General features: G+C 46.6%; 1 protein-coding gene across 8 annotated transcripts in view; it reads left to right on the top strand.

Moving 5' to 3' along the window:
• The window catches only part of LOC124596644 (choline-phosphate cytidylyltransferase A-like), a 133,343-nt gene that overhangs the window by 13,798 nt on the left and 98,839 nt on the right, over positions 1 to 20,706 (top strand). For all 8 annotated transcript variants that reach the window (XM_047135872.1, XM_047135874.1, XM_047135873.1 and 5 more), the window contains one exon: positions 4,429 to 4,537. In XM_047135872.1, coding sequence (XP_046991828.1) covers positions 4,429 to 4,537 — 109 coding nt within the window. The remainder of the gene's footprint in view (positions 1 to 4,428; positions 4,538 to 20,706) is intronic.

The raw sequence follows: 20,706 nt of genomic DNA, 5'->3' as shown, positions 1-20,706 counted from the left end.
ATTTTCTGTCGCTTCGTTCCTTCTGTGTGCAAGTTGCGGCCTCCCATAGTTCCTCCTGAGTTCAGGAGAATGGGGCACTGCAAGGATCTGTCTTAAGTGTCTGCCCCTTTGATTGCAATTAATGGGCTCACTGCAGCAGTGAGAACATCTGTCTCATCTTCCTTGTATGCTGACAACTTCTGCCTATACTATAGCTCCACTGGCATTGCAGCTGCTGTACAGCGTCTGCAGGGTGCTATCGGAAAGGAGCAGTCTTGGGCTGTAACGCATGGCTTCCAGTTTTCTGCTGCCAGGACCTGCGTTAAGCATTTCTGCCAGCAATGCACTGTTCACCCTGAGCCACGGCTTTATCTTGATGGTGAACCTCTTGCTGTGGTAAAGACGCATTGGTTTTTGGGGTTGGTTTTCGATACCTGATTGACTTGGGTGTCTCATATTCGGCAGCTTAAACAAATGTGCTGGCAGCATCTTAACGCTCTTCGTTGCTTGAGTCACACCAGCTGGGGTGCCAATCGGTCTACCCTTCTACGGCTGTACCAGACGTTAATTCAGTCCTGTCTAGATTATGGGAGCCTGGCTGACGGTTCATCGTGGGATCCGACTCGCCACTGGAGCTTTCCGGACAAGCCCTGTCAACAACGTACTTGCGGCGGCAACTATTACTGGCTGCTTATGCTACACACGTTTGTAGCTTGCCCGGGCATCCCAATTGTCGTCTCCTGTTCCCTCAGTTGGTCATCCATCTTCCGGAACGCCAGCCCCGGTCAGGGTGTATGATCACAGTTCGCGTCAGAGCTCTCCTCTCTGGGATTGAGGTTTTCCCTCTTCCACCACTTTTCCGGGCCCCTCTGCGTATACGCCCGTGATGTGTGCCCTGCCCATGCCTTCAGCTCGATTTGGCACAGGGCCCGAAGGACTCAGTCCCTCCTGAGGTCCTCCGCCACCGCTTTCTTTCAATCCTTGCCGCGTTTCAAGGCTCTGACATTGTCTATGGTTCGATGGTTGCTGGTCGTGTCGGTTATGCTCTTACTCTAGGGTATCATTATGAGCACCACTCATTGCCAGCTGGCTGCAGTGTTTTCACTGCCGAGCTGGTCGCCATCTCTTGCGCCCTAGAGTATATAAGCTCCCGCTCAGGTGAGCCCTTCGTTATCTGTAGTGACTCCCTGAGCAGTTTACAGCTATCGACCAGTGTTTCCCTTGCTCTCATCTGGTGATGGCTATCCAGGAATCCCTCCACACTCTTGCCCGTTGCAGCCGCTCTGTGGTCCTTGTGTGGACCCCGTGTCATGTAGGCATCCTGGGAAATGAACGCTGGCCAAACAGGCTGTTGGTGCACCAGCCTTGGAGATTGGCCTTTTGGAGTGTGACCTCAGGTCAGTTTTGTGGCAGAAGGTACTTCGCACCTGGTGTGAAGAATGGCGCACCCTTCCTTCACCCAACAAACTTTGGGCCATCAAGGAGGCTACCGGTGCGTGGTGCTCCTCCTTGCTGGTCTCTCGCAGGGACTCTGTTGTCCTCTGCCGGCTGTGCATTGGTCATACATGGATAACACACAGCTATTTATTGTGCCGTGAGGACCCACCTTTATGTAGCTGTGGGACAGCTTTGACTGTGGTCCATATCTTGTTGGACTGCCCGCTTTTAACTCCACATAGGCAGACGTTTGCGCTGTCTGATACGCTTCTTCAATTTTATCAGATGACGTTGCGATGGCAGATTTAGTTTTGAGTTTTATTCATGCAGGGGGTTTTTATCGCTTGATCTAAATGTTTGTCCTTTTTTTTGTGTTGAGTCTTTCCTTTGGCCTACAATTTTAGACTGGGGTTTTTAGTGTGTTTCTTGGTGGTTGGCTTTTCCTTTTTTTTTTTTTTTTTTTTTTTTTTTTTTTTTTTTTTTTTTTTTTTTTTTTTTTTTTTTTTCTATGGTCGGTTAACCACTGTCACACTCTGTGTGACTTTAATTCCTTTTGTCTGGTCTCTGTCTGTGTCTTTCTTGTCCTGTGTCATCTCTTGTCATCTCCACTGTTTCTTTTTATTCCTTGTGGGGCTTTCAAGTTCATGGAAAAAGGGACCAATGGCCCTAGTAGTCTGGTCCCTTCAATCCAACCAACCAATCAATTATTAGGGTTTCTTCCAGTTCCATTCACATATGGAGCATGTTATAATAAGTCCTATCAGAGGGAAAGTGGCAGAAGAGATTGTTAATGATATTTTTCAAAGAATTATTAAATGGTTCTCTGAAAATGGAAACTCCCTGAATTTTGAGAAAATACACTACATGCACTTCTTTACAACAAATAGTCATACCAGCAATGTTGTAGCTCATGAACAGACGTCAGTCAACAGGGTAGAATGCTGCAAACTTTCGGGTGTACATATTGATGAAAACTTGAATTGGAATCAGCATAGTACTGAGCTTCTGAAACAGTTAAATGCAATCACTTTTGCTCATCATATAATTCCTAGTCTTGGAAACAAACAAATCAACCTCCTGGTGTATTTTGCGTTTTTCAACTCTGTAATGTCTTATGGAATAATTTTCTGGGGTAACTCATCATTTAGGAAGAAATAACATATTGCATGAAAGCAAGCAGTACCAATAATGTGTAGTGGCAACCTGCTGTCATCATGTCATGAGTTGGGCATTTTAAATGCACCATCACAGTTCATATGTTTGCTAATGAAATTTGTCATAAATAATCCACCTCAATTTGAGAAGAATACTGATGTCCATACCTACAACACCAGAGGAAAAAACTTCAGTGGGTCAGAAAGGAGTTCAGTATGCAGCACCAAAAATTTCTGACAGTATGACCAATACTATAAAATGTATTGATAGTGAGCAAAGCTAATATTAAATTTGACCTAAAATCCTTTCTCCTTGATAACTCCATTGGATGAATTTTTATTTAAGAACTGGTAGACTGTAAAAGAAACCTGGTTCAGTTGTATGAGTAGGACTAAAAAATAATACAATCGTTTATGATAACACTAGTTACAAACTGACTTGTTCCATTCATTTTGATAAAAGAATCACTCAAATCATCTATGTACATCTAGTACACAAATCTGCCACCCAAAACAGAAGAGAGTGGTTTTTATTATGTTCATTCATGGAACAACTCTTTCTGATGAACACCTCATGAGATTCCAAAATTAAACCTCAACAGCTCAAGTTATGAAATAATGACTGTAAGGATTAAGACATCAAGTTAGAATACTCTGATAAATGAAAGTGCAAAGATTTTCAATAATTGTGAGGTGGCATCCTTTGTTGCACTAATTTCTTTCTGCAGTGCTACATCTAGTAAAATAGACAGCTTCTTGGGCAGATAACGCACAATTTTGTGATTAGAAGATACAAAGATGTTGTGCCTGGGTGAGGACAGTCTCTGAAATATGTAATATTCATTGTGAATGTGGATGCAGCTGTATTGGCCAGTTTCTGTGTGCAGTTTTCAAACCTCATACAGATCACCGACAGAAAATTAAAAACTGAGTTTTGGCAAAAGCTGAACGGTCTTACAATACATACTGACTTATGTTGGTGAAATGTGAATGTTACACATCCAGATACAAGAAGCTAAGTTCTTAAAGTTGCCATAGATATCAGAAAATGCAAAAATAGTTTTAATCTGGACAGTAGTTATAATTTTAGCAGTGCATGGAAGTAGATTTTTGGCAAAGTGTGGATAACAAGAAATTCACTGGGTTGTTTACATGTAGATGCAAGTGGTGTACCACTAGCCTTTTGTCCATCACAAATATTGACTAGATTTTTGTGTATATGACATCTTGTTGATGATGACTGACCAGTCACAGGTAGACTATTGGTTATAAATACCTCTACAGTACCACTCAAGGAGGTTACAATGTAACTGGATAGATAAAAAAATCGACTCACCAAATGGCAGCAGCATACACACATAAAACAAAAACTGTCCTTCTCATGCTGTCCAGTAAGACTGCTCTGACCTGCTGTTCTGGGTGACTTTTCTGAAATTTAGCCCTCTTCCTAAACCTCCCCAGTCCTTTCCCATCATCCCTCTTCCTTCCCCTTCAACCCTTCTGCTGGAAGGACCAGCCAATGGCTCCGAAAGCTTGTATACTTATAACCTTCTCTTATGTGCTTGTTCTGCTGCTGCTTGGTGGGTATATTTTTTATCTGTCCAATTACATTATACTCACGAGGGCTAGTTAACCTGATGAAGACAATAGAGGTAATTGATGAAGTTGTATTCGAAGCAGTGAGATGACTGAGAAAATTTTACTACAGCTATGTAACTTTAAACAGTGTGCCATTATTATTGATTTGTGACATATTATTAAGTTTTTGTCCACTAGTGAGTTTATGAATTTTGTTTTTGTTGTTATTATTATTAATATTGGAGCATAAATTCACTATCTGTAAACGTATATATTTCAGTCCATCTGCAAGCCAGCACCATTTAGTGATGAGCCTGAGGCAGCAGCTGAACGTGAACGCTGTGATTACAGCCAGCGTGTTTCTTTCAAGATGGCAAAATCTGGAAATGGTGATCAAATATTTAATGAACTACATACTCCCAATTTGGCTCACTTTGATTATCAAATATTCCCAAAGGTTCATAATAGATATCTAAGAAAGACTATTTGCTTGAAATCTATAATTTAATTTAATTGGTGACCTATTATGTTGATTAGATTGTATTTAAATAAAATCCAAAAGGACATGGTGATTTGCAATAATAGATAACCCCAAAATGAAAAGACAAATGTAAACACCTGCAATAAAGTGAGATAGATAGGAACCACTATACAACAGGTGAAAGGCACCCAGTATTGAAATTTTTCACTTTATCCACATTCACCCAACTTTGACCCATTACATGATGGGAATAGGAGAGTATAGACTGAGATTTGAGAATGAGCTGAAAGCCTAAATGATTATGATGCAAATATTGAATATGTATATCATCTATAATAACCATTATGCCACTCACAGATATGTTCTACGGTGTGCCATAAATGATGTCGAGGTTTATACCCATTTCTGCCCTGGGGTACTCAAATATCTGATCTGAATCACTGTTCAACATTTGCATTCTTTATTGCAAATGCTCACAATTTAATTAGCCTTTTTTATGGAGTTCCAGCTAAATTATAACTTCTCCATGGGTCTCTGCTGTTCTCTCTCACTCAAAAAATTAAGAAATTTGAGAGGTCAGTGTTAAAACTTAATTAATACTTTGCATTACATATGTCATTTCTAAATAACATTTTGGTGTTAAAAAAAATAAAAATAAAAAAAATCTCTAAATGTGGGAATTATTTCAGCCACGCCATCTACCAGTTTGTAGAATTTTCTGGTTTTCAGCAGAGTTGACATAGTTGGAGGTATGACAGTGACCTCATGTTGATCCATGTTATCTGCACCTGAAAATGATTTGGTCAGTTGTCAAAATATTTGGGCACAATAATAGAATTGTGCACTTTAGTGGAAACTTAAAAAATGTTGCAGTTAGTCAGTCACACAAAGAAAAAATGTATGCATGACAAATAATAAGTCTCTTTGCCGCCTGCAGAAAGCTGTGTCATGTAGTCAGTCAGTTGGTAGAATGTGATTCCTGATCTTTGTGTAATATTACAATAACTTATTTACAGCTTGTAAATTCACTAAAATTTTACTGCAGAATCATAACCATTGGAAACTCAAGGTTTGAATATCAACAACACTAGGGAAAGGATGGATCGCTACTCACTTTAAAGATGACACGTTGAGTTGCAGACAGTCCCAACAAAAAGAGCCAGTTACAAAAGAGTGTCCCCTTCATCACCGAATACCACACCGGACTGGAAAAACTAAACGACATTCTTTGTCAGGACTTTAATTATCTATCGTCCTGATCCTACATAAGGTCTTTCCCACCACTCCTAAAGTAGTGTCACTACCCACTGCCACAAGAATTGTATCCCTGTAGAAGACCCAGGTGCAAGATCTATGCAATCCACCCACCCATCACTTTCTATGCCTGTCCTGTCACAGACTTATCCCTATCCCATCAAAGACTGGGCCAAGTGTGAAAGCAACCATGTCTTACATCAGCTCTGCTGCAACCATTGCACAGCTTTTTGTATTGGTATGGCTACCTAGTAACTGTCCACCAAGATAAATGGCCACCACCAAACTGTGACCAAGAGCAGAGTAGACCACCATAAGGCACAATTTGCTGCTGAACATAACATTCTTGATTTCAGTGGCTGATTCACAACCTGGTCCATCTGGATCTTTGCATTCATCACCAACTTTTTTGAACTGCAGAGATGGGAGTTATCTATACAACACATTCTCTGCTCCCAAAAGTATCCCACCCTCAACCTACAATATGCTACTGTCCCCACACCCTCCGACCAAGTTTTTGCCCATATGTCGTATCACCTCCTCCATTTTTATGCCCCTTCACCCTCATTGTGCACTGCCCTCTGCCAATGCAACTGCCTATCCTTTCCTCTTCACTGCTCTTCTCCTTTCCCACTATCTATTTTTGTCCTCAATAGCCATCTCCCAACATTGCGCTTGACTGTCTTGTCAGGCTGCCGTCTAGTCCCTGCACTCCCTGCCAGACAGCATCCTTCCCCCCCCCCCCCCCCCCCTCCCCTCACCCATACCCTGCTACTGCTCCTATTTCCCCGCACACCCCGGATTGCTCTTCACATGATAGTTGCGTTCCGGTCAGAGCTGCCAGTGCTGGCAGTCATATGTGCATGATTGTGCTTGTTTGTGTGAATGTGTGTATGTTTTTTCTTTACTGAAAAAGACTTTGGCCGAAACCTAATGTGTAACATTCCTTCCATTGTTCCTATCTGCAACTCAGCGGGTCATCTTTACTGAGTAGCAGTCTATCCTTTTCCTGATATTATTGAGTCATAAACTTATTGTTAAATACAGGGACAGGGAAAAAAAATATGGAAACACCACAAGAAATGCATGCTTGAAAATAAATTCAGATGCTAGCCAAGCCTGCAGTTTGTTTTGTAGTATTTGACCATGAGCGACATCCGTGCAATGTCCTCAAAACATTACAAACATTAGTCATGGTCAGAACAGTGTTCTTTGTAGCTGTGAGTGCATTATGTTGGAACTAAGTGAAGTCAAATGTAGGCAGATTGTTGGTTATCATATTGTGGGCATTTTCGTAACCAAGGGAACTAAAATGGTTGGCATTTCAAGAGACAACATCTCAAACTCTGACAAAAATAAAGAGGACAACGGCTGCGAAAATCACTACAGGACTGATTGTTGCACTTGCAGTCCATGTCAGCATCAAAACAACACAAAGGGAACTCTATAAGCAGGAATTCCAAAACGGCAAGTGTTGTTTCACAGTGTTTCCAACTTGTGACTGAGTTTATGTCCCAAGAGTTAAGCACTGCAGGGGTTTGGTGGTGATTTAGGCAGTCATATTGTGATATTCCATGGGCCCTATGTGTACTCTGAAATGTCACATTACTGCCAGCGATGATGTGAGCATTTTGGCTGATCAGTTCCATCTCATGGTACAACGTTTGTTCCCCAGTTGTGATGCCTTGTTAAAAGACGACAGGGCCCGTGATTGCACAGCTCACATTGTCCAGGACTGGTTTTGTGAGCATAAGGCTTAACTGGTGCATCCCCCAGCCACCGCAATCGACAAACCTTAGTGTTATTGAGCCTTTGCGATGCGCTTTGGAGAGAAGGGTGCACGATCACTGTTCTCCCCCCCCCCCCCCCCCCTCCATTTTTACCTGAACTTGCCACTATTTTGCAGGGAGAATGGCATAAGATTTATCCATTCCAACATGACTGGAAGCTGTTTTGAATGCCAGCAGGTTTCCTACACTGTATTAGGCATGGTAATGTGTTGTGGTTTTGGTGTTCCCATATTTTTGTCCAACCCATATAAACAGCAGTTTAACATTTCCATGTGAAAATCGGAGATGTTAAAGTTGCAAAAAGATATTATCTTGTCAAATATGCTAAGGTAGTGCAGATTAATGTAAAAGTTGCTTTCTTCTTTCATTGTGGCAGCAAAATTGATCTCGAGTCAGGAAAGCATTACAAGCTGACTATGAGAATGTTTTGCAGCTGAACTAAAAGTGATGTCTGTATTGCCAACACTGTCTATCTCCTTAGTAGACTTGTCAACTTTCCTGAATGTGATATGTAGGACAGCCACCCACAGGGCTTGCCGCTCTTTGGCAAGTTCGAGCTTGGCTACCACGGGACCCCAGCTTTTACAGCATCTTTTCCCTTCCATGTTGCATATCTACCCTCTTGCTGTCTGGCATGTTTTTGGGAATGTGCCCCCAGGAGCTCGGCATTCAGGCGCCGGGTACAGGCTTGGCGACCCCGGGGTTCCTGAGCTGGGGACTGGTAAGCGCTGCCTGTCCCCTGTCACTGTAAGCTCTGAGCATACTTCAGCGACCACCGTGTGGCACGGCGGTGGAATGTTGTGTGTCTCAGGGAATGGGGATCTTGGCTTGACCGTCCGGATCGCGAGGATGGAATAAACCTCTATAAACAATCCCTCAATCTCGAGGTGTGCTGCGCACTGATGAGATTCATGGCTGTTGAGGTGGAACAGTCGTTAGCGGGCAACCTCTGGGGAACCTGCCGCACCTCAGTTGTATAAGACTTACCTAGGCACGCTGGGCTCTGTCTAGGTGGACTTCTAGTTCTCTAGCTGCTCGTGAGACCGAGATGGATCCTTTGAAGTCCTCTTTTCTTCCTCTCAGCGGAAAGGGTGGGCCACTGGAAGGTTCTAACACCCAGTCTCTTAAGAGGGCTCGTGCAGTCAGTCCCCCTGACTCCAGCACTTCTTTGACAAGTCCAGTCTTAGGTAACAGAACGCATTCTGGTAATCCGAATGTGTTTCTCATTGTGAAATGGAAGGAGGGTAGTTTCAAGAAGGTTTCACCCTTCTATATACAAAAGGGTTTGGAGGGAATCTGTGGCTCCTTAAAATCGGTGAAGCGCTTACGTAAAGGGACCTTGCCAGTGGAAACTTCCACTTCCCAGCAAGCAACTAACCTCCAATCTGCTAAATGCCTTGGAGAGTATGCCATAGACACTGAACTGCACAGCACCTTGAACTACAGCGAAGGGGTTGTGACATGCCGGGATCTAGTTGACATTCCCAAGGAAGAACTGCAATGTGAGTGGGCTCTGGAAGGTATCATTGATTTCCAACATATCATGAAGAGGGTTGATGGCAATCTTGTCAAATCCGACTCCTTTATTCTGACCTTCAGTAGCACAAAACTTACTGAATATGTTAAAGCTGGCTTCCTTTGCCTTAGTGTGAGGCCTTATTTCCTGACCCCAATGCGCTGTTTTAAATGCCAGTGTTTTGGGCATACCACCTTAGGATGTAAAGGCGAAGCGACTTGTGGCAATTGTGGTAAGGCTGCTCATGAAGGAGTTGGTTGCTCGTCTCCGGCCAAATGTATCAATTGCTCTGGGAACCACTCTGTTTGGAGTAGGGACTGCCGAATATTTTTAGAGGAACGCAAAGTCCAGGAAATAAAAACAACCAAGCGTATCCTCTATGGTGAGGACAAGAAGATCTATAAGTCGATGCAACCTCCCACATTTGCTACATCTTTTGCATCCCTGGTTCAGAAGCCTACTCCAAAAGTCGATGCCTCAACGCAGACCGAGGTGGTGAGTGTTGCCACTAACACCTGCAGCTGTCAGTGCATGTGCAACACAGCCAGTGTTTCAGAGCCAGTAGCCCCTACTCGAACGGCAGACAAAGGTACAATGGCGAAGTTGGGCCAGCCCCTGGCGCCTCCAACAGCTGAGGCAGTTCCAAAGCCCAGTGCGCCAATTACCACTCCCACATCAGCTCCCCCAAAGCCCACCAAACCACAGAAAGCTCCTGTACAGCAGCAACAGCGGGTCAAATCCCGTGGTAAATCGTCTGACCATGCGGATGTTATTTTATGTGAGGCTTCATCTGACTCTTCCCCAGAGTTGATGGAATATGATGTATGTGTGGACAATCCTCTCGTCCCATGCCTGCCCCTCCACCTGCTGTGTGGACAATCCTCTCGTCCCACGCCTGCCCCTCCACCTGCTGCGGTCTCCCCGCCCCGTCGGAGAGACAGGATGAAGGTGCTACCCCCATCATAGATGGCTCCCATACTTCAGTGGAACTTGCAAGGGTTCAGGACGCATGTGGAGGAACTTCTTCTACTCTCTCAGGGTAGACCACTGTGTCTATGTCTCCAGGAGACTTATTTCCATCCCTCATACTCCCCTGAGATACGAGGCTATACACTCCACAAAAAGGACGACCTGCGTGGGGAGAGAGCTAGAGGAGGCGTCGGTATTTTTGTCAGGACGGACTACCACTCCTCACCTCTCTCACTTACGACGACTTTACAGGCCATCACTGTGTCCGTGCACGTGCGTCATCCATTGACTGTATGTTCGCTTTACTTGCCCCCACATGATGCACTTGATGAAGTGGCCCTCACCGACCTTCTTACACAGCACCCCCAGCCATTCATTATTTGTGGTGATTTTAATGCCGACAATGTGCTTTGGGGCTCTGCAATTACCTGTCCCAGGGGTAGAGCAATTGAGAGGCTTCTCCTGTCATCCTGTGACTACTTGCTCAATGGAGGACAGAGCACTTATTTCTGCTCAGGGACTGGGTCGTTCTCTGCTATTGATCTCTCGCTTTGCTCTCCAGCTCTTGCCGCGAGTGCTCATTGGGAAGTGGTCGCTGACTTGCACGGCAGTGATCATTTCCCAATCTGGATTCACCTGCCAGATGGTGTGGGCCCTGAAAGGAGACCACCACGATAGGTGCTCAGTAGAGCCGACTGGACGCTTTATAGCCAGTTGGCCCAGTTCAAACACTGTGCGAATGTTGAGGCGTGGGTGGATCATGTTACCACAACGGTCCACCATGCCGCTGCAGCGTCTATTCCACAGTCCACAGGCCACCGGAAGAGGCCACCTGTCCCTTGGTGGAGTGCCGAATGCCACTCTGCAATCAGGACCAGGCGTGCAGCTCTGCGTCGTTTCCAGTGTCGGCCGACTGCTGAGAATCTTGCGGCCTTTCCAGTGGCGAGGGCAAGAAATTGCCACATTATTCGTGAGAGCAAGAAGAGGTCGTGGCAAAAGTTCCTGAACACCATTAATCATTCCACCAAAAGTTCCATTGTGTGGGAGGCCATCAGGAGAATTTCTGGCAGTGGAGGGAGGTGCCCCATAGCTGCTGTTTAATGAATAATGGCACTCTCCACACGGACCCGCGAGATATTGCCCAGACTATGGCAGCATATTTACTGCAACAACCAGTCAAGATCCAGGTTTCCAGCGCCATAGAGCGGTTGCTGAGAGATGTAGTCTGGACTTGCAGTCCACCTCTCACGAAGTTTACGACTGCCCATTTTCTATGTGGGAGCTGGATTCTGCATTGTCTGCAGCTCGTGACACATCCCTGGTCACGACGGGATCCATTACAGTATGCTATGGCACCTCACAATGCGCAACAAAGAAATCCTCCTTGCACTTTTTAATGCCATTTGGGCGTCGGGTCACTTTCCTGGTGCGTGGCGTGAGGCAGTTTTAATTCCTTTTTTAAAACCTGGGAAAGACCGCATGAGCCCGAGTAGCTACCATTGTGTTGCCCTCACTAGTTGCATGGGAAAGACCTTGGAGCGGATGGTCAACCGCCACCTTGTCTGGATGTTACAATCCCGGCAACTCCTTAGTAGCTTTCAGTGTGGGTTCAGGAGGTTTCGTTCCACCTTCGATAACCTTGCCCTCCTGGAGGCGGCTATACAACAAGCTTTCCTGCGCCGTCATCACCTTCTGGGTGTATTTTTCGACATCGAGAAGGCCTACAATACCACTTGGAGGCATCTTATCCTGGAGCAGCTTCATGGATGGGGTTTTCGTGGTTGTCTTCCTCTTTTTATTCAGTCTTTCCTCTCGTCACGATATTTTAGATACCGAATTGGTGACGTCCTGTCTGATCGCTTTGAGCAGGAGAACGGAGTCCCTCAGGGTAGCGTTTTAAGTGTGACTCTCTTTGCCATCGCTATTAATAGCATTATGTCCATAGTGAAAAGTCCTGTCCAGCGTTCCTTGTTTGTGGATGCTTTCTCTTTGTCTTGCTCTTCTTCAAGCCTTGCAACGACAACGCGTCAGTTGCAACTTACTCTTAGACGTTTGGATGACTGGGCACAGAAGAGTGGGTTTAAGTTTTCCACCGAGAAGTCTGTATGTGTTCTTTTTCTCCATTCTCGTTCGATTTTAACCTTTCCTGAGTTGAGGTTGAGGGTCACTATTCTTACTTTTAAAGACAGTGAGATTTCTGGGGCTCATTTTTGACTCGTAGCTTATGTGGTTACCTCATCTTAAAGACCTGAAACGACAGACACTTAAGGCTTTAAGTATTTTAAAATGTCTTAGCCACAGTACATGGGGAGCTGACAGGACTTGTCTGCTCCAGTTTTAGAGGGTGTTTGTGCAATCTCGGCTCGATTATGGATGCACGGTGTATGGGTCTGCGAGGCCTTCGTACTTAAAGATGTTGGACGTTGTGCATCATGAAGGACTTCAGTTGGCCACTGGGGCATTCCAAACTAGCCCTATACCAAGCCTCTGTGCAGAGGCTGGTGAACCGCCACTTCATATGCGGCGACGGCTACTTACAATACGCCAGGCGTATAAAACTTTGTCCACACCATACACTCCTGCATACCATACCGTTGCTCAGCCTTCTCTGGCACGGTTATTTCATAACCGGCAACGTGCGACGCAGCCCTATGGGATTCGCACACAGGATTGCGTTGCTGCGATGTCTATGGTTGGTCTTTGTGTTTTACGTCGCGGTTGGAGCAGATTTCCACCTTGGCTCCTTCGGAGACCCAAACTTATTTTAGATTTGACTACTTTTAAGAAAGATAGCACACCAGATTTTAGATTCCAATCACTGTTTTTTAACATTTTAGATGTGCATCACGCTTTCACCGTCATTTACACTGATGGCTCCAAACAGGAGAATTTCCTTGGCTGTTCTGTGGTGTTCCCTGATCATGTTACCCGGATTCGCCTCCCTGCTGAATATACCATTTTCGCAGTGGAGCTCCGTGTGATCCTGAAGGCACTGGAGCAGATGAATCGTGTTCGGGGTGATCGATTTCTTCTCTGCTCTGATTCTCTTAGTGCCTTACAATCGCTGCAGAACCTGTACCTGACTGAAGAGATGGTCCAGCTGATATATGACCAACTGTACTTGCTCCAACGGCGGGGTAAGGCGGTATCCTTCTGCTGGGTGCCTGGTCATGTCGGAATATGGGGCAATGAACAGGCCGATCGGGCTGCCAAGGAGGCCTGCAGAGAGCAGGATGTGGTCCAGTGTCCTATCCGCTTGCAATCTGTCATCTCTGCACTCCACAGGAAGTGCATGGAGTTGTGGGAGGACGAATGGCTGTCGGTGACGGCCAATAAACTGCAGTTGGTAAAGTCAACAACTTGGTCGTGGCATTACTCCTGCCGGTTGCTCAGGCGGGAAGAGGTGGCCCTCACACGTCTTCGGATCGGGCACTGTCCTCTCACACATAGCTTTTTATTACGGCGGGAGGATCCTCCTTTTGTGATGCTTGTGGTGTGCACATCTCTGTCCGGCACATTTTTACAGACTGCATTTTATACCATGATGCAAGGGCAGAAGCACAAGTTGATGGGGATCTGCCTTGTGTTTTAGCTAACGATGAGACGTGTGTGTCTAGGGTTTTAAAGTTTTGTGATGTGTCTGGACTCTGGCCTAAACTTCTAGGCTGGGGGTTTTGGTGTATTGCAGAGTGGCTGGCTCCTCCCTTTTTTCCTTGCGGTCAGCCAGCCACTTCCATCTGCTACATTGTTTTAGCTCCCTCTACCACTTTCTTCCTGTGTTGACCATGTTTTACTGCTGACGCCCTGCTTCATCCCACGCTTCGGTGTGGGTAGGCACATATTTTTCAAAGCTTGTTACCTGTGTTTTATGTTCTGTTTTATATTACTGTTCTGAGTTTTTTTTCTTGACACCCGTCTCACTATGTTACTGAACGGGCGCTGAAGACCTTGCTGTCGTGTGCCCAAAAAACCCTCTACTACTACTACTACTTTGGGAATGTGTACTGCATTTTCAGTAGCTGACATCAGAAAAGTCTCTCCCTGATTTTCATTCCTCTTTTTTTTCCTTGTTCACCTTTTCCTATGCTTCCTTCGGTGTTTGAGGTTCCTCATTTTCTTCTTCCTGCCTGTGCACTCCTGAAGGCTGACTGATGCATCTGATGCGTAACAGGTGACTGGGTAACAAGCAATTCCCAACCGTGTGTCAATACGTAGGGTTCACACATACCCCTGCTACAGGCCAGGCCCAGGGAGGGGTGATTGCCTTGGCTTCTTCCTTCCAAAATTGCCTGTTGGTCCCTCTGTCAGATGTTCGTCAGGTGTGACTTGAGGTGTGAACCGTCACCTAAGGAGGGTGCGCTCCCCCTCTGAGGGGGCCCCTAGTTGGAAGGAGCACGCCATCAGAGATGCTGGCAATCTTGCGGGATTTTCTTGCAGTGAGCCAGTTGCCTTCTTATCAGTCAACATCTACCAAACGCAAATGGAATAAAGCTCACAATTCAAAGACCCTCCCTTCTGCATCATGGTTTCTCGTGGTTTCACATACTGAAGATGACCAGTCTTTGCATCAGCAAATCTGTTTATTATTCAGAAATGTGCTGATGCAGTTTCTATCCCTGTGAAATCGTGCTCTCATTTACGATGCAGTGACATTTTGCTTTTGGAGACGGCTTATGATTCTCAAGCACAACTACTCCTCGCAGTTTCGCTTCTCCACAATTATCCTGCTTCTGTCGAGGCCCGTCACACACTGAAATATTCACGCAGTGTTATTTACACTAGGCTGCTCGATGGTCTGACTGAGGCAGAAATCCAAACTTACGTCTCTGATCAGGGCGTCATTGCAATCCGTCAGGTGATAAAACAGGTAGATGCATCGTTAGTGCTCAAATGCACTCTGTTTGATATGAAGTTATCACAGTCACATCATACATTCTGAACTTGATGTGCTGCTAAATTTGTCATCATTACAACCATATTTTAATGTCCTATCGACACCCGCCAAGTGTGTAACCTGTGGTAGGGTTGTCCACAAGGGTGATTGTTTACCAACTCCTCCCCACTGCATCAATTGCAATGCTGAATGTGCAGCCCCCACCTGAGGTAGTCCCATGTATCTTGATGAACGGGCCATCCGGGAGATCTGGGTGAAGAAAAGTGCCTTATCCTGTCGTTTGCAAATGGAAAACTCTGATGTTGTACTGTCTAGCACTTACAGTACTGTTCTTGCTACTTCTCGCTTCACGAAAGACATGGCCCCGCAGGCATGCGACCTCAACTTAAGCACTGCAATTTTAAAATCTCCCAGTGTCATGGTAGCAACCCCATCTCCTCCTCCGGCTCTGCAGTAAGCCACCGAACTTTCGCTCATGGGACAAAGTCATCTGCTACACCACCAGCTGGTCAGAAAGGACAGAAGGAATACTCCTGTGTTGACTTCTTACGTCCCTCCAGCCGACAAACATCTGAATTGTCATCTGCCACCCACAAAGGCTCCAAGAAATCGGAGGCAAATGGTCTTTCCCTTCACTGACTTGGAGATCCTCTTCAACTGTATTGCTGTATGATGCTCTCACCTGGCCGACCTCTATGTTGCCAGTGTCCACCACCAACCTTCTCTCTGCCTTAGACTCGGCAGACTAACAGAGGGAGAATGCCGACACTTTTGTAGGTCTCGTGGAGCAGGATCCTCCACCCTCTGCCCCCAGAAGCAGTGAGTCTTCAAAGGTTGACACTCAGCAGCCATCGAGGTGACACCCCTTCACTTTTTCTCTCCTCGTCATGATTCTCCTCCAATGGAATGTTCGCAGCCTTAGATCCAAAAAAGAGGAATTAAGACTGCTCTTGGAATAAAAGCGTCCACTTGGTCTCTGCCTTCATGAAACAAAATTACATCCCCATGATTGCTTTGACCTCTTGCATTTCTTTCCGGCCTGCTTTGTCCTCCCCCTTGAGGACGGCATTCCACCTCGTGGGGGTGTCATGCAGCTCATCTAGGATGATGTTCATAGGCAAACCATCTCCGTGCCTAATGGTTTTCAAGCTGTTATAGTCTGCATTTTTCTTCCTCACTTCACCTTTTCCTTTTCTACCGTTTACATCCTTCTGTCATTCAGTGTCACCATGGCATACTTCTGCCAGCTTACTGGGCAACTCCCTCACCCCTTTCTTTAATGTGCACCATCCCCTTTTGGGGTTCTCCTGGAGGCTGACTGTGAGGTGACCTCTTGGCTGACGTTCTCAATAAACTTAACCTCATCTGTCTTAACACGGGAGCACTCGCGTTCCTTTCAGACTCCATGCACATTATTTCCATTTGGACCTCTCCTTCTGCACTGCCCAGCTTGCCTGTCATCTCAAGTGGTCCATTCTCTCTGACACACTCGAGCAACCATTTCCCATGTGCTGTCCATTTGTGCCTATGTGCACACTAAATGGCAGCTTTCTAAAGCCGACTGGAGGCTTTACTCCTCCCTGGTGACATTTGACGAACATTTCCCTATTTGTGATGGCCAGGTATACTACCTTATCAGTGTTATCCTTACTGCCGCAGAATGTTCCATTCCCTGCTCTTGCTCTTCATCTTCACCTCACCATGTCCCTGTCCCTTGGTGGACTGAGGCATGCCAAGACACAATTTGTGAGTGCTCTGTGTTTTTAACCATTATCTTATGGTGGCAAACTGTATTCGTAATAAACAATGGTGGCGAACTGTATTCATTGCATTCTTCGGAACAGCAGAAAAGCTAGCTGGATTTAATTTACTAGTTCTTTTAACAGTTCCAATCCCTATTCTGTTGTGTGGGCTAACCTCTGATGGCTCTCTGGGGCCAAGGTCCATTCTCCAATTTCTGACCTGATTGTAGCAGATGATGTCATAGTGCACCCTGTTGCTATCTCCAGCACCTTGGGCCGCTATTTTGTGGAGAATTCGAGCTCCAACCGCTATCACCCTGTGCCTTCCTCCATCAGAAATGAGTGGAGGAGGCTCAGGTGGTATTCTTCTCTTCTCAGAATTGTGAGTGCTACAATGCCACCTTTACTATGAGGAAGCTAGATCATGCTCTCCAGTTCATGCCGATCTCCGTCCCAGAGCCAGATGATGTTCACATTGAGATGTTGAAGAACCATTCTCTTGTGGGCAAGCCCTTTCTCCTTCATACATACAATTGCACCTGGGCAGAGGGCATGTTTCCCAGACGCTGGCTTGAAGCCTCTGTCATACCCATATTTAAGCACGGTAAGGACAAACACCTACCTTGTAGCTACCTTCCCATTTCTGGTGATGGAATGTATGATTCATGCCCAGCTGGTATGGTGGCTTGAATCTCACAATTTACTAACCATTGAACAGTGTGGATTTTGAGTGCACTTTTGTGCAGTTGACCATCTTGTCACTTTTTCAATCAATGTCGTGAAGGCCGAAATACCAGACTGTGACAATGTTTTTCGAGTTGGAGAAAGCGTATGACACTTGCTGGAGGACTGGTATCCTTCATACAGTCTACACGTGGGGCTTCTGAGGCTGCCTGCCCCATTTCCTTCAGTAATTTTTAAAAGACCGAGTTTTTGAGGTACACTTGGGTTTGCCTTGTTGGACACCTTCATCCAGGAAAACAATGTGCCTCAGGGTTCCGTCCTGAGCGTCGTCCTCTTTGCTACCACCATTAACCCTATTACGGCCTGTCTCCTGCTGGGCACCTCGGGCTCCCTTTTCGTTGATGGTTTTGTCAGCTATTGCAGTTCACGGACTTGCCTCCTTGAGCGTTGTCTTCAGCATTGTGTCGATCATCTTTACTCATGGAGCATCAACAGTGGCTTTCACTTTTCCACTTACAAAACCATTTGTACGAATTTCAGGTGGCACAGTGGGATCTTCCACTGTTTTTACATCTTGGGCCTGTTGCTCTTCCATTCATTGAAACTATGAAATTTCTGGGGCTCGTGCTTGATAGAAGACTTTCTTGGTCCTTCCATATGTCTTATCTGACTGCCCATTGTACCTGGTCCCTCTGTGTCCTACGTGTCCTTAGCGGTACTTCCTGGGGAGTGGATCGAACCATCCTCCTCCGTTTGTACCGGTCTCTTGTTCGTTCGAAACTAGACTATTTGTATTTCGTTTTTGCATCTGCACGTCAGTCCATCTTACGCCGCCTCAATACACTCCACCATTGTGGCATCCATTTGACCACTGGTGCGTTTTACACTAGCCCGGTTGATCATCTGTGTGCAGAAGCTGCCAAGCTACCACTGTCATACTGCCATGATTTTCTCTTCAGCAGATACACCTGATGTTTGTCTGCCATGCCTGGCCACCCATTCTATGCCTCATTCTCCAATGACTGCTTTGATCGCCAGTATGGGGTGTGTCCATCTTCTCTGTTACCTCATGGAATTTGCTTTTGGCTGTTGCTCCAGCAGCTGAACTTCACGCTACCTGTCACTTTCCCAGTGGCTGTGAACCCTTCACTATCTTGGCTTCGTGTGCCATTCCTTGTTCAACTTGGACTTCTGCTTTCTAAGGACACTACTCTGGACTCCTCTATCGCTGCAAGTTTCAGGACCTGCGCACGGAACATCACAATGTGCCTTTGTGTACACTGATGGCTGTCAGACTAACCGTGGTGTCATGTTGTCGGGTGTGCCTTCATCATTGGCACCGACACTTTTCGGTATCGGCTTCCAGAACACTGCTCAGTATTTACAGTGGAGCTCTTTGCCCTGTATCAGGCCATGCAGTACATCTGGTGACACAGGCTTTCAAATTGTGTCATTTGCTCAGACACTCTCAGTGCCCTTTCAGAGCCTGTGTGTGCTGTACCCCGTACATCTCTTAGTGTAACAAATCCAGAAAAGCTTTCATTTGTGCACTGTTGATGGAGCCACTGTGATGTTTATGTGGGGTCCCTGATCATGTCGGTCTGATGGGGAAACGGGGCTGTGACACTGCAGTCCTTGAACCTCAGCCTGCTGGTACTTCCATTCCCTCAGGTGACCCCTGTGTTGTCCTCTGTCAGCAGGTGGTGTCACTTTGGAGTCACCACTGGTCTTCCTTTAATGGGAACAAGCTCCGGGGAATTAAACCTTTCCCAGCAGCGTGGCCAACCTCCTCTCGGCCCTCTCGCCACGAGATCATCACTTTAGCTACATTGTACACTCCTGGAAATGGAAAAAAGAACACATTGACACCGGTGTGTCAGACCCACCATACTTGCTCCGGACACTGCAAGAGGGCTGTACAAGCAATGATCACACGCACGGCACAGCGGACACACCAGGAACCGCGGTGTTGGCCGTCGAATGGCGCTAGCTGCGCAGCATTTGTGCACCGCCGCCGTCAGTGTCAGCCAGTTTGCCGTGGCATACGGAGCTCCATCGCAGTCTTTAACACTGGTAGCATGCCGCGACAGCGTGGATGTGAACCGTATGTGCAGTTGACGGACTTTGAGCGAGGGCGTATAGTGGGCATGCGGGAGGCCTGGTGGACGTACCGCCGAATTGCTCAACACGTGGGGTGTGAGGTCTCCACAGTACATCGATGTTGTCGCCAGTGGTTGGCGGAAGGTGCACGTGGCCGTCGACCTGGGACCGGACTGCAGCGACGCATGGATGCACGCCAAGACCGTAGGATCCTACGCAGTACCGTAGGGGACCGCACCGCCACTTCCCAGCAAATTAGGGACACTGTTGCTCCTGGGGTATCGGCGAGGACCATTCGCAACCGTCTCCATGAAGCTGGGCTACGGTCCCGCACACCGTTAGGCCGTCTTCCGCTCACGCCCCAACATCGTGCAGCCCGCCTCCAGTGGTGTCGCGACAGGCGTGAATGGAGGGACGAATGGAGACGTGTCGTCTTCAGTGATGAGAGTCGCTTCTGCCTTGGTGCCAATGATGGTCGTATGCGTGTTTGGCGCCGTACAGGTGAGCGCCACAATCAGGACTGCATACGACCGAGGCACACAGGGCCAACACCCGGCATCATGGTGTGGGGAGCGATCTCCTACACTGGCCGTACACCACTGGTGATTGTCGAGGGGACACTGAATAGTGCACGGTACATCCAATCCGTCATCGAACCCATCATTCTACCATTCCTAGACCGGCAAGGGAACTTGCTGTTCCAACAGGACAATGCACGTCCGCATGTATCCCATGCCACCCAACGTGCTCTAGAAGGTGTAAGTCAACTACCCTGGCCAGCAAGATCTCCGGATCTGTCCCCCATTGAGCATGTTTGGGACTGGATGAAGCGTCGTCTCACGCGGTCTGCACGTCCAGCACGAACGCTGGTCCAACTGAGGTGCCAGGTGGAAATGGCATGGCAAGCCATTCCACAGGACTACATCCAGCATCTCTACGATCTTCTCCATGGGAGAATAGCAGCCTGCATTGCTGCGAAAGGTGGATATACACTGTACTAGTGCCGACATTGTGCATGCTCTGTTGCCTGTGTCTATGTGCCTGTGGTTCTGTCAGTGTGATCATGTGATGTATCTGACCCCAGGAATGTGTCAGTAAAGTTTCCCCTTCCTGGGACAATGAATTCAC

Source organism: Schistocerca americana, chromosome 2 (genome assembly GCF_021461395.2).
Source record: "Schistocerca americana isolate TAMUIC-IGC-003095 chromosome 2, iqSchAmer2.1, whole genome shotgun sequence".
Lineage (NCBI taxonomy): Eukaryota > Metazoa > Arthropoda > Insecta > Orthoptera > Acrididae > Schistocerca > Schistocerca americana.
The sequence above is the reverse complement of the archived record's forward strand: the minus strand, read 5'-3'. Positions and strand labels throughout refer to the sequence as shown.